The 13,711-nt window shown below is 38.8% G+C and overlaps 1 protein-coding gene across 7 annotated transcripts in view; it reads right to left on the bottom strand.

Annotated features, from left to right (window-relative positions):
- Positions 1-13,711, bottom strand: part of SLC25A14 (solute carrier family 25 member 14) — a 57,009-nt gene that overhangs the window by 22,930 nt on the left and 20,368 nt on the right. For 3 of the 7 annotated variants that reach the window (XR_004282479.1, XM_032330289.1, XM_032330287.1), the window contains exons 8-9: positions 12,662-12,786; positions 11,152-11,287 (exon numbers count right to left, since the gene is read on the bottom strand). Coding sequence is in view for 5 of the 7 variants with exons in the window: in XM_032330289.1 (XP_032186180.1) it covers positions 11,152-11,287; positions 12,662-12,786 (261 nt within the window). In the remaining 2 variants the exon portion in view is untranslated. Of the gene's footprint in view, positions 1-2,890; positions 3,336-4,265; positions 7,159-11,151; positions 11,288-12,661; positions 12,787-13,711 lie in introns of those variants that run through there. The other 4 variants (XM_032330288.1, XM_032330291.1, XR_004282478.1 and 1 more) reach the window with 3 other exon arrangements.

The raw sequence follows: 13,711 nt of genomic DNA, 5'->3' as shown, positions 1-13,711 counted from the left end.
TCTGAAAAGGCTACATACCAACTGTATGACACTCTGGAAAAGGCAAAAACATAGAGATAATAAAAGGATCCGTGGACCACAGGGGTTAGGGGAGAGGGAAGGATGAATAGGCAGAGCACAGAGGACTTTTTGGGCAGTGAAATGATTCTGTATGATACTATAATGGTGGAAATATGTCATATGCTTGTCAAAACCCACAGAATGCACAACCCCAAGAGTGAATCTTAATGTACATGATGGTTTTGGGGTGATAATTACATGCACTGTAGATTCACTAACTGTAATAAATGAATCACTCTGGTGATGAATTTCAATGGGGGGAAGCTGTGCATTGTGTAGGGGTAAGGGTACACAGGAAATCTCTGTACCTTCCACACAATTTTGCTGTGAACCTGAGACTTCTCTTAAAAATAAAGTCTATTAAAATTATTTTTTTTTAATTTTTTATTTTTTATAAACATATATTTTTATCCCCAGGGGTACAGGTCTGTGAATCACCAGGTTTACACACTTCACAGCACTCACCAAAGCACATACCCTCCCCAATGTCCATAATCCCACCCCCTTCTCCCAAACCCCCTCCCCCCAGCAACCCTCAGTTTGTTTTGTGAGATTAAGAGTCACTTATGGTTTGTCTCCCTCCCAATCCCATCTTGTTTCATTGATTCTTCTCCTACCCACTTAAGCCCCCATGTTGCATCACCACTTCCTCATATCAGGGAGATCATATGATAGTTGTCTTTCTCTGCTTGACTTATTTCGCTAAGCATGATACGCTCTAGTTCCATCCATGTTGTCGCAAATGGCAAGATTTCATTTCTTTTGATGGCTGCATAGTATTCCATTGTGTATATATTTTTAAAAAGGTAGTTTTAGACTGAGTTAAGAGTTTAGACTTTAGTTAAGAAAGCACTATGGAGTGGTAGAATGAAACAGAAGAAATCTGAGAACTATGCTAGTCTCAATCTGCCACAATCCAGTTATGTGACTTAGGACAAATTGTCTTCATTTTTGTGGACCATATTTTATCTATCTGTACATAAAAAGGAGTAGTTTCAGTGGGTCTTAAACTTTTTTTGGGCTGCTCCCCTCTAGGCTACCCTCCACAATAGGGTTATATTCCTAAAAATTAAAGGATGGTTATATTATTCCCCTATTTTAAACTTTTGCCTATCCTTCATCTCCAGGATAAAAAAGTCAAACTCTTTACTAGTGCATATAAAGATCCCTCATAATTTGACCCTTTTGGTCACACTATTCGTGTTTCATTTCATGCCAGCCCACAGTTCTGTACAAGTTCCCAAAGTGTAGTCCAAAGACTACCTGTATCAAGTACTTTTGATGAAGGCAAATGCCTTTGCGCCAAATAAGGTTACGATCTCAGGCAATGAAATGTAAAAATCTACATTTTCACAAGATCTCCAGAAGATTCTGCCTCATGCAGCATTTGAAAACCACTGCCCTACATTTTAGCTACACTGAACTTTCCCCTATTTCCCCACCTGAAATGTCCTTCCCTGCCTTATCCACATGGAAACATCTGCTATTTACCTCAAATGTCATCTCTGCTATGAAGCCTTAGGCCAATCCCCTAGGTAACTGGCTGCTCCCTTCTCTGTTTCTAGCACTTTGTTCATCTTTCACATAGTACTTAGTACCTCCTATAATTATCTACTTACATATCTCTTTCTCCTATAATGCGAGCTTGGAAACAGAGACTATCTCTTAACTTACTTTTATATTCCCAGCAACTAGGACACACAATAAATGTTTGTTGAACGAATCAATGAATGGATAAAGATGAAGAGCTAAACTAGTCATTCCACAAATACTTTTTAATTTTTTAATTTAAATTTAATTAATTAACATACAGTGCATTACCAGTTTCAGAGGTCGAGTTCAGCGATCCAGCAGTCTTATATAATACCCAGCGCTCACAACATCACACGTCCTCCCCAATGTCCACTACCCAGCTACCCCATCCAGCAGCCCTCCTCTACAGCAGCCCTGTTTGTTTCCTATGATTTTTAAATTTTTTTAAATTTTTTATTTAAATTCAGTTAGCCAACATATAGTACATTAGACTCAGATGGAGTGTTCAGTAATTTGTCAGTTGCATGTAACACCCAGTGCTCATCCTATCACATACCCTCTTTAATTCCCATCACCCAATTACCCCATTCCCTACCACCTCCCCTCCAACAACCCTCAGTTTGTTTCCTAGAGTTAAGAGTCTCTCATGGCTTGTCTCCCTCTCGATGACTTCCCATTCAGTTTTTCCCCCTCTTACCCTACGGTCCTCTGCATTTCTTATATTCTACCTATGAGTATGTTTCCTAAGATTAAGAGTTTCTTATGGTTTCTCTCCCTCTATGATTTCACCTTTATTTTTCCCTCCCTTTCTCTATGATCCTCTGTTGTGTTTCTTAAATTCCACATATGAGTGAGATCATATGATAATTGTCTTTGACTGACTTATTTCATTTAGCATAATAACCAATACCATCTAGCTCCATCCACAAATATTTGAATGCATACAATGTGCTAGGCACTGTTCTAGTACAAGAAAGTAGCCAAAAGTTTTTGCCTATAAGAAAAATAAAACCTTGCATGCAAGGTTCTATTTTAAGCCTCTTTTTACACTTATCTGTAGGAACTTCTAAATGAGCCACTTTATTCATGCTTAGAAAAGAACCATTTACCAAATGTTTATAAGTAAGTAGCATTACAACAAGTGACAGTGGGAAAACACGATGGACTTTGTCTATGCCCATAAATGCACTTAAAGAGTCCAGACTCAATTTCATAGTAACCTTTAACAGTTTCTGGAGAATGTAACTTAAATAGCTGGCAAAGGAAAAAGAAGTAAATGAAAACAAAGCCAAAGTGATTCTGCCAATAAATACTTTAATGAGAACCGAGGTCTGAAACATACATAGCAGTAACTGCCCTGGCCTATGCCTTCTGCTATAGCCCAAGTCTGGGGCTAACCAACTACATTTAACCAACATTTGAAAAGAAGGCCATGTTGAATGTCATCCATCAGTATCCATCTTCACAGAAGATACCAATCTGGGGCCAGAGTCTCAATGTTAACACTTCCTCTCAGGGAAAAGTTAACATGGTAACACAAACACATGAACAATTCTGAACCATCCTATGGTTCTTCCACCAGGAGGTTCCTAGGAGACCAGTGGTTCAGTAAACACAACTTTGTCAAAATACATTAGAACACGGAAAAAGGGAAAAGAGTAGAAAGGCTGGCAGGGCTTGGCTCACATTTAATTCAGTCCTTAGATCTGAAGCCTCTTGAGCTGCTCGTATGTAATAAAAAACTGAAGAGTAAGTCATGGAAGATCACTGGGTTGATAATGAAAACCTAAGTTCTAAAATTGTATATTACATTCTCTTACATTGAGGTATTTAGTCTGTGCTCTTTTGAGTTGCACTTGCTTAAGTCTTTTTAAAAACAATACCTGGCAAATCAAGAAGGTGCTGAGTTTCTACCATGTCCCAATTATGATTTAGCATGTAGCAATAAAAACAGATTAAAACTAACATACTTATCATCTTCAGGGGCAAACAGGCCACACACACAAACACACACACACACACACCACCACCACCAACCCGAAGAACATTACCACCACCACCACCACCACCACCACCCCGAAGAACATTAATGGCAACCTATAATTCAATGCTAAGAGTAACTTACAGACTTTAGGTGATTAGATCAATCCCAAGGAGGGAGAAGAGATACTATCTCCCTCAACCTACAGTCTCCACAACAGCAAGGAACTACTTTTCAACCCTGCAATACTCACCACTATACACACAAACTACACACAATATCCAATTCATCTCTGCACAAAAGAGGCACTCAAACACAACTACAGAAAGGAGATCCACACATGAGTAAAAGAGCCCTACTGGTTTGGATTCCTTCACTCTAAGAGTGTTTTCTGTCTTATTATTTCCCCAGTTATTTTGGTCCCATAGTTAGGAGTAGGAAATATGGACCACCTCAGCATGTACTTTCCTTGGGAAAATCCCAACAGGACTTCCAAAAACTTAACCCCCTTCCAGATTTGGTTGTATGCGTTTTGTTTTAAAGAGGAAATTTTGGTACATCTTTTCTGCTGCCTTTAGTTTGTACTGGACTCCAGCTGAAAGCCATTTCTCTACTTAGTTCCACCCTCAATGGTCATAATTAGAAAGCCTGAGTTTCTCACTTGACTAAAGGTGTCAATAATCAAATTTACCTGGGAACTTGAAGCATCTGCTGTCATTCTCATATTCTAAAAGGATACAATGATGTTCCAGGGTCCAAGTCGAAGCCAGTTTGGCCAAAATCCTTTATAGAGTGCAAAAAATCCCTCATGTTTCCACATCTGAGGGATATAATAAAAAGTAGAGTGAATTCCCCTATTTACATCTGACAATTACTTTTATTTTAGTATTCCCTTCCCATGTCCCTCTCCAACAACTTATAGCTCCATGAATGCTGTTTTTCTAAAGACATACATTTTGAATTCATATATACTCTAAATCTACTTACTCATTCAACAAAGATTTAAGCACCTTCCAAATACAAGGTCCTCTTTCTTGATGTTTACTATTTACTCTTCTCTGGTTTGCTATCATTACTATTTGAGCAATATTATTACTATTACTATTATTATTACTATTACTATTATAGTAAACCAGAGAAGTACCTGTGGTAGCCAGCCTCCAAGATGACCCCAGTGGAAGCCACCACCAGTTATTCACACCCCTGTGTTCCCCCTCCCACAAAATCCCAGGAGAGGTCTGTGTCACCAAGAGAATACAGCAGTAGTCTGTCACCTCCGTGTTGTGTTGTAAAAAAGATGTTGCATATCAAAAAGCCTTCTGCTTCTTTTTCTCTCTTAAATTGTTCACAGTAGAGAAAGCCATGAGGAGAGGCCCAAATGGTAAAAAAATACAGCTTCCTGCTAATAGCCACATGGGATCTCTGAAGCAGATACCCCAGCTTCAGATGGCTGCAGCCCTAGCTTGACATCTGACTACCATCTCATGAGAGAATCTAAGCTGAAACCACTGAGCTAGGTTGCTTCTGAATTCCTGACCCACAGAACTGTGAGATAATAAATATTTATTATTTTAAGGCACCAACTTTTGGAGTGATATGTTATACAGGAAGAGAGAACTTATACAGCCCCTGACCTCATGGAGTGCACAGTCCAGCAGAGCTGACAAACAAATGCACAGATTGATGTATATTATATTCAGAAATGATAACTGCTAGTAGGAAAACGGAAGTAGGGTAAGGGAATAGGGAGGTGGGCAAGTCACTATCCTTCGGTTTCATCAGAAACATGGACCACCTCATGTAAATGCTTTCAGGATTACAGGAGGAACAATGCGAGTTGCTTTGACTTTAGGTTTCCTGTTTTATACAGTGGGAAGCCCTACACATACCCACTGAGCGGTTGTTAAAATTAAATGACAAATTATGCACACCAAAGGTCATAAACTGGTGGTTTATGCTGAATTCATCCAACAGAAACAGTTCCTATTTAGTGGACAATTCTGAAATATCTATTAAGTAACTCCCATATGTTAGGCACTACGTCACTGAACATGTCATTCTGCCCTTCTACTGGTGAAGTAAAATCCACCACTATACTAAGAAATGGATATATTTGGATAAGACAATAATATGAGAATCCAAACTTATAAATATCCCCTATCTCATCCTATAGATTAAGAATACTCAAGATAATCATCTTTATTAACCACTTTCTTGAGCCAACAGTAAGAGGATAAGGGCACTTTTGATAGAAACAGAGTGGTAATATGCCTCCCCCCAATGGATTACCAGCAAATGCTGAAGGTCTTAGACCAAAATTAACGTTGGAAATTGCCAAATTCATTCAAAATAAAGCCCAGATGAAGATAAACTAGAATTAGACTACTAAAATGGCAAGGGACCTTAGAGATACAATCCAATATAATAAATATAATTAATTTATATATTGAATTATAAATAGTGTCACTTTCCTGCCTGATGCTTTCTCTTCAATGGCTTCCCTGTGGATTTCATTCTAATTGTACATTTTCTTTGATGACCTGTAGCATCCTACATGATTCAGCCTCTGCCAGTCTCTCCAGTTTCATTTCTTGCTACTCTCTCTTTCATTTACCACACTCAGCCACACCAGCCTTCTTTTTAACCCTTTACCACACTCAGACACACAGGCCTTCTTTTTAACCCTTGAATATATCCAGTTCATTCCCAACTCAGCCTTTGTACCTGTTCCCTCTTTATGAAATGTTTCTCTCTCTGATTTTCATGTGGCCACCTTCTTCTCATCATTCAGACCTCTGCTCAAATGTCACCTCCTCCCAGCCTTTTCCTGGCTAGCCTAGCTGAAGAAGTTCCCCACCGTCATTACCAAGTCACTGTGTCATGCTCTGTTAATGTCTTCATAGCATTTACTTCTTCCCAAAATTATATTATTATTTGTGTGTTTATTATCTATCTCCCTCAACTAGAATATGGTCCCCAGGACAAGAGCAACTACGTTTGTCTTGTTCACTATTATATCCCTACCACCTAACACTGTCTACCACAAGAAAATTTCTAATAAATACCTATATGAGTATTTGTTGAGTAAATGAACATACAAACACAGTGAGGATCTCTAACACTCCCATGAGCCATACGAATCTTTAAAATGCTCCAAAACAGTGACCAACTCCTTTAGAACATTAGGACTGGAGGGTCCACTTTTGGGCTTCAGGCAGTTGTATGAAAACAAACAAGAAATTCTGTAGATGACAGAGACAACAGACTACTTAGTAAAGTTTTGCATCCATTCAATAAATAATTTGCTGGGGATAAAGTGATTAAGATGCACACAGCTCTGCCTTCATGGAACTTATTGTCTAGGGGACAGACAGACATTAAAAGCAATTACAATAAAATGTAACAAGTGTAAATAAATGTGATATAATCATACAATGGAGGATTATCCAGGCATAAAAATGAAAAACACAATGATAAACACTACCACGTGAATGAACCTTGAAACATAATAAGTGAAAGGAGCCAGTCAAAAAGGTCACATATCCTATGATTCCAGTTATATGAGACATCCAAAATAGGCAAACCTACAGAGATAGAAAGTAGATTAGTGGTATCTTAGGACTGGAAGGGAGGGAAAAGGGGGGTGATAACTAAAGGGTACAAGGTTTCTTTTTGAATTCATGGAAATGTTCTAAAATCAACTGTGGTAATGATGGTCACACATATCTGTGAATATACCAAAAGCCACTTTGCATAGGTAAATTTTATGATATGTAAATCTCAAAAAAAGATGTCTTAAAAATATAATAAATGTTGACAGAGCAAGTACAAGAAACTATGTACACAAAACTTAGTTCAACAGTCAGGGAAAGCCTTTATGAAAAAGTAATCTGATCTGAAGAATGAATAGGAGCTAGCCAAGTGAAAAGGATATTCAGGCTAGGGTGGAGGCATCTAACAAAGTATGTGGCATGGATGAAAACTTGGGAATGAAAGATAGTCTACCAGTAGAAATTGTACAAGCCATCTGGAATGTAAACAAAGGTAGCAGCAATAAAGCTGTAGAAGGAAAAATGGGCCAAATCATATAGAGCCTTGAATCAACCAGAGGCCATTCAAGGGTTTTAAGATAGAGATGACAGGGTAAGATTTGCTTCTGTTTGTTTCTATGTCAGTGATGAATGCATAACTCCATTCACTAGTGCTCTGGGACTCTTACTGATGAAAAAATAAAGCATGATGTGATTACATATAATGACAATATCGAACAATCATTAAAAAGAATTTTAACAGCAAGTAAGTGAATGAGTGAGTAAATATAAGCAAAGGCCAATGCCAATATGAAAATATGTTTCTGCCAGTACAACACAACATGGTGGTTATAGTATAAACTTTGGAATCAAACAGACTCTGGTTTAAGTCCCAGATCTACCACTTATTAGGTATGTGATCTTGGGCAAATATTTAGCCACTCTTCTTATTCATAAAAATGGAAAACATATCTACTCCATAGGGTTGCTGTGAGTTAGAGGATATAGCACAGTGTGTGGCACGTAATAAGCATTCACTAAATGCTACCTACTACTCTATTATTGTGCCTTATATCTATTCTTAACCAACCTTCCTGAAAGAGTATTTTACACTTGTCTACTTACCCTTCATTCCTCTGTGTTTATGTGTCTCTATGAGAAGTGTCACGAAGGCTGAAACTTTTTGTTCACCCAAACTGAACAGCACTTGGCACATATGACTTAAACATTTTTGTATTCAATGAATAATAAACACACTCTTCAATGCAATCTAGCTTTTGCAAACATCAACCCAACAACCTCCTCTAGAACATATTAAATCCAACAGATATTGTGTAGTCCTTATACTGGATCTCTCTGTTCCAGATGGCATTAAATAAGTACTCATCTCTTCTTGAAACTCATTACTCCCTTAACTTCCATGACTTCTAAGTTTCCTCATTATCTTTTGATGGTTATCTTTCTGTGTCTTTCCTAGGTTCCCTACCTGCCAAGCCCTTAGCAATTGGTATTCCCCAGAGCTATTTCCTTGACCCTAACTTTCTCCCTATGCCACCAATTGTCAAGTGGAAGGATAAGCGTGGCAGAAATAGTAAAGAGAGGCTTTTACCAAACTCTACTCCCCAGAGTCTAAGAATCACTTCCTCTGTGAATCACTATTAAAATCACTATTAATAGGAGTTCATAATACTCTCAAGTGTGCTAGAAAGGCAAAAAAGTTGGGAGCTCTTCTACCTTTTCTCCTTGGTCTTCCCCTACACAGGTAGGTAATATCAGTACACTACTGATTCCCCAGGCTCTTATCTATATCCCCAAAATCTCCCCTGAGTTAAGACCAAGATCTCCAAATAGATCCACTGGGTATTCCTCATGCCTTCAAACTAAGTGTCCAAAACTGTACTGTCTCCCAAAAAACCTGCTCCTCTTCCTGCGATGCCTCTGTCAACAAGTATCACCACATGCTCAAAACAAAACAAAAAACTGTGAAGTTATCTCTGACACCTCCTTATTCCCACACTCCCCTACACCCAGTCAATGGAATCCTGTTGACTTTATCAACTAAATTATTCTCAATTCTATCCCACTTTCTGTATCCCCACTATAATGTTCAAATTCAGGCTTCACTGGCTCTAATTTAGATTACTATAAAAACCCTTTAATCGGCTTCCTGTCTCTAAGTCAGTGTTTCTCAAAGTGTAGTACCCAGATTAGCAGCATCAGTATTTCCTGCAAACTGGTTCAAAATGCAAATTCTCAGATCCTACTCCAGACCTACTGAATCAGAATCTGGTGATGGGGCCTCTGGTGAAGGGTCCCAGCCAGCCATCTGCATTTCAAAAATCCCTCCAGGTAATTAGGTTGTATGTTAATGTCTTAAGAACCACTGCTCCAGGACGCCTGGGTGGCTCAGTTGGTTAAGCAGCTGCCTTCGGCTCAGGTCATGATCCCAGCGTCCTGAGATCGAGTCCCGCATCGGGCTCCTTGCTCAGCAGGGAGCCTGCTTCTCCCTCTGCCTCTGCCTGCCATTCTATCTGCCTGTGCTCGCTCTCTCCCCCCCTCTCTCTCTGATAAATAAATAAAATCTTTAAAAAAAAAATACAACATCCTTAAAAAAAAAAAAAAAAAAAGAACCACTGCTCCAGGCATATCCCCTTACATTAATGACTTTTCACCTTAGGTGAACACTACAATCACCTGAGGAGTTTTTAAAAATACTTTCAACCTAGGTCCTACCTCCAGAAGTTCTGAGTTCATTGGTCTAAAAGGTAGACACAGAGCTATGAAATTTCCACCAGGTGATTCCAGTTGTGCATGGACGACTAAGAACCACGGTCTCAGATCCAGTCTCTACAAAGCCAAAGTGATCTAAAATACAAATCTGACTTGATTAAAATCTTTCAATAGCTCATCAAGTAAAAAGAAAAAAGCCAAAGCACCTCAGCATAGCATTCAATATACTTTATAACCTAATTAACCCTTAGCCATTAACATGAGAAAAGCACTATAGTATAGATGTTAAAAATGCTGGTTTGAAGCCCTATGGGCTGAGTGGAAATCCCACTACTGTGAAACCTTGGGCAGGTTAGGGCTCCAGGATCTACTGCATCAGGTAACGATGAGGATTAAGTAAGTGAATATATGTAAGTCTCACTAGGACAGTTTCTGATATACAGTAAAGCATTGAATGGACATGAGTTACTATTATTCAAGATGCCACCACCTACAGGGAGCCTATCCTAAACTTCCAAATTAGACTAAAATTCCCTCCCATCGGTCCTTGAGTTTATCACTTACCAAGCTGTGTTAGTTATCTGTTTGTACACCTGCAGTACACCTGTATCTACTAAAATGGTGCCTGGTAGACAATAAATGGTTGTTAAACTGAACTGACAGCAGCAGAGAAACCATACGGAAATGTCATATTTTAGCCGCAAATTTGCTTTTTGTAGGATGATCACCAGGGATTACATAATACATTTATGATACTTGGCTTCCTAAAAACATAACAGCAGAAACTTTTCAAAGGCAAAGTGTAAACAACAGCACAATACTAAACTGAAATTGAGTACCAGATTTTCTATTACAAGGTTTCCATCTTGTCTGAAGCAGGCAAATGTAGGATAAGTTAAGTCCCTTCTATCAGTAATTCTACATGGTGCGATCAGTAAAATTATCATGTAGTCTCAAGCATTCAAACTGGAATAATAATATGAAGGATCAATATGTATCAGCAGATTGCCAAGGAGATAGCTTTTCTCCCTGGAAATTACTCTGAGAGGCTATTAAAAATATACATAATGGCTGGGGAAGGTATGTGCTATGGTTGAGTGCTGTGAAATGTGTAAGCCCTGATGATTCACACACCTGTACCCCTGGGGCAAATAATACATTGTATGCTAATAAAAATAATATTAAAAATTTTAAAAATTTAATATACATGATGATTCTCTCATCTTCAAAAGTATACATAGCAACTAAGAATAAGGACTGAATGTCTGAGACATCAAAGAAAATTAAAAATGCAAACCAAGTCTACAGTGTGCATACCTTTAAAATTCCATCCAAAGTACCCTTGTAGAGGTCCACATGTCCCACAATTGCTCTCTGGTTCATCATGCGAGTTCGAACCACATCAACGGGATTGGAAGCCAGAGCCCCAGCCAACCCACATGTAAAGCTGGAACTAAAGGGGAGAACTTTAAGATAGACTGCCTCACTTCCAACCATGACTAAACAGAAATTAAGCCAAACATAAATGCATAAATGTACAATGAGTCAGATTCATCAGATAAAACCTAGCACTTGCCCTTTCATTATAATCTAAAAAGAAATATTTTCTAAAGAAACATCACTCAAGCTGTGAATTGTGTAAGAATGATAAATCACAGACCTGTAACCCTGAAACAAATAATATATATTATATATTTTTTTTAAAAAAAAGGAAACATCACTCAAAAGTTACCCCCATAGGATGCCTGGCTGGCTCAGTCAAGTAGATTATGCAACTCTTGATCTCCAGGCAGTAAGTTTGAGCCCCATATTTACATAAAATCTTAAAAGAAAATCTTCAAAAAAAAAAAAGTTAGGGGCACCTGGGTGGCTCAACTAGTTGAGCTTCTGACCCTTGGTTTTGTCTCAGGTCATGATCTCATAGGCTCCATGCACCGCAGGGAGTCTGCTTGGTGATTCTCTCTACCTGCCCCTCCTCTCACTCACTCACTCACTCATTCACTCTCTTTCTCTGGAATGAATAGATAAATCTTTTTTTTTTTTTTTAAAGTTATCCTAGGGGGCGCCTGGGTGGCTCAGTGGGTTAAAGCCTCTGCCTTCAGCTCAGGTCATGATCCCAGGGTCCTGGGATTGAGCCCTACATCAGGCTCTCTGCTCTGCAGGGAACCTGCTTCCCCTTCCCTCTCTGCCTGCCTCTCTGCCTGTGATCTCTGTCTGTCAAACAAATAAATAAAATCTTTAAAAAAAAAGTTATCCTCTTCACTTTTTAATCCAAAACTCAGCCTTTTTTGGGGGGGGGCAACTTTTAAGTCCAGCAAGATCCCTAAGCAGAAAGTACCACACATCATACCATAGCATCATACACCAAATGCATTTGAGCAGTAAAGTGTCACAAAAGTTGTAAGATGAAGAGAATGTAGGATGAGATTAGCAACAGTTTAAAGCCCCAAACTGTGGTTTTGTTTCACTGGCTCTATACATTTTCACTTTTTTCTGATTCTCATTGAGAAAAGTTTGCTTTCTGATCCAAAATTAACCAAAGCAAACAACAGATAAGTTTAGATATAGAGACTATATATGAACAAACGCAAATCCTATAGACATCTGATATAGTTGTAATAGACACTGCTACCAAGTACCAAAGAACCCACAGCATCTGGGATCGCTATACAAGTAATGGAAGACTTTCAAGTTCTGGTGATAAGAAAGACAGAGGTATTTAGACCATCTGCACCCATTATTGATTCTATATAAGGACTTCAGTGAAAGATTCTTTTAGTGCTCAAAATAATGGAAATACGGAATAAGTACAATACATCACACTTACACAAAGTGAGTTAAAATCGTGTCTCCCATCACCCCTGACAAGATTAAGTGCTTCTTTGTAATATCATAGACTGGTAGCTCTACGCCCACAACGATGGCAGCCCGCTGAGCAGTTGGGACGACACCCTGTAAAACATAAGTGATATTACACACTAAAGAAATATACTAGAAGTGACATAAGTCTAAAAGTGAACAAAATAGGTTGGAAGTTGCAAAGTGACATAAAAATCCAAATCTCAAGTACAGAGATCATCATTTCAAATCAATGGCTAATAGTGTAACACTTAAAAATCCCAATTCACTGGGGTACCGGGGTGGCTCAGTGGGTTAAAGTCTCTGCCTTCGGCTCCAGTCATGATCCCAAGGTCCTGGGATCGAGCCCCACATCGGGCTCTCCGCTCAGCAGGGAGCCTGCGTCCTCCTCTCTCTCTCTCTGCCTGCCTCTCAGCCCACTTGTGATCTCTGTCAAATAAATAACAATCTTTTAAAAAAAAAAACCCAATTCACTTATTGTTCTAAAAATAAAATCACTGGGGCGCCTGGGTGGCTCAGTCGTTAAGCATCTGCCTTCAGCTCAGGTCATGGTCCCAGGGTGCTGGGATGGAGCCCTGTATTGGGCTCTCTGCTGAGCAGGAGGCCTGCTGCTCCCTCTCCCACTCCCCCTGCTTGTGTTTCCTCTCTGGCTATATCTCTCTCTGTCAAACAAATAAAATCTTTAAAATAATGAAATAAAATAAAATCATTGATATGACACCGCAAGCACAAATAACAAAAGAAATGAAAATAAACTGGACTTCATCACAATTAAACACTTTTGTGATTCAAAGGATATCACTAAGAAAGTAAAAAGACAGCCCGCACAATAGGAGAAAATATTTGCAAGTCATATATCTGATAAGGAACTAGCAGACAGAATGTATAAAGAACTCTTACAACACAACAATAAAAAGACGAACAACCCAATTTTTAAAAGGGCAAAATATCTAAATAGACATGGCCCCAAAGAAGATACACAAATGGACAATAAGCATAAGAAAAGATGTTCAACATC

This window comes from Mustela erminea, chromosome X (assembly GCF_009829155.1).
Source record: "Mustela erminea isolate mMusErm1 chromosome X, mMusErm1.Pri, whole genome shotgun sequence".
Lineage (NCBI taxonomy): Eukaryota > Metazoa > Chordata > Mammalia > Carnivora > Mustelidae > Mustela > Mustela erminea.
The sequence above is the reverse complement of the archived record's forward strand: the minus strand, read 5'-3'. Positions and strand labels throughout refer to the sequence as shown.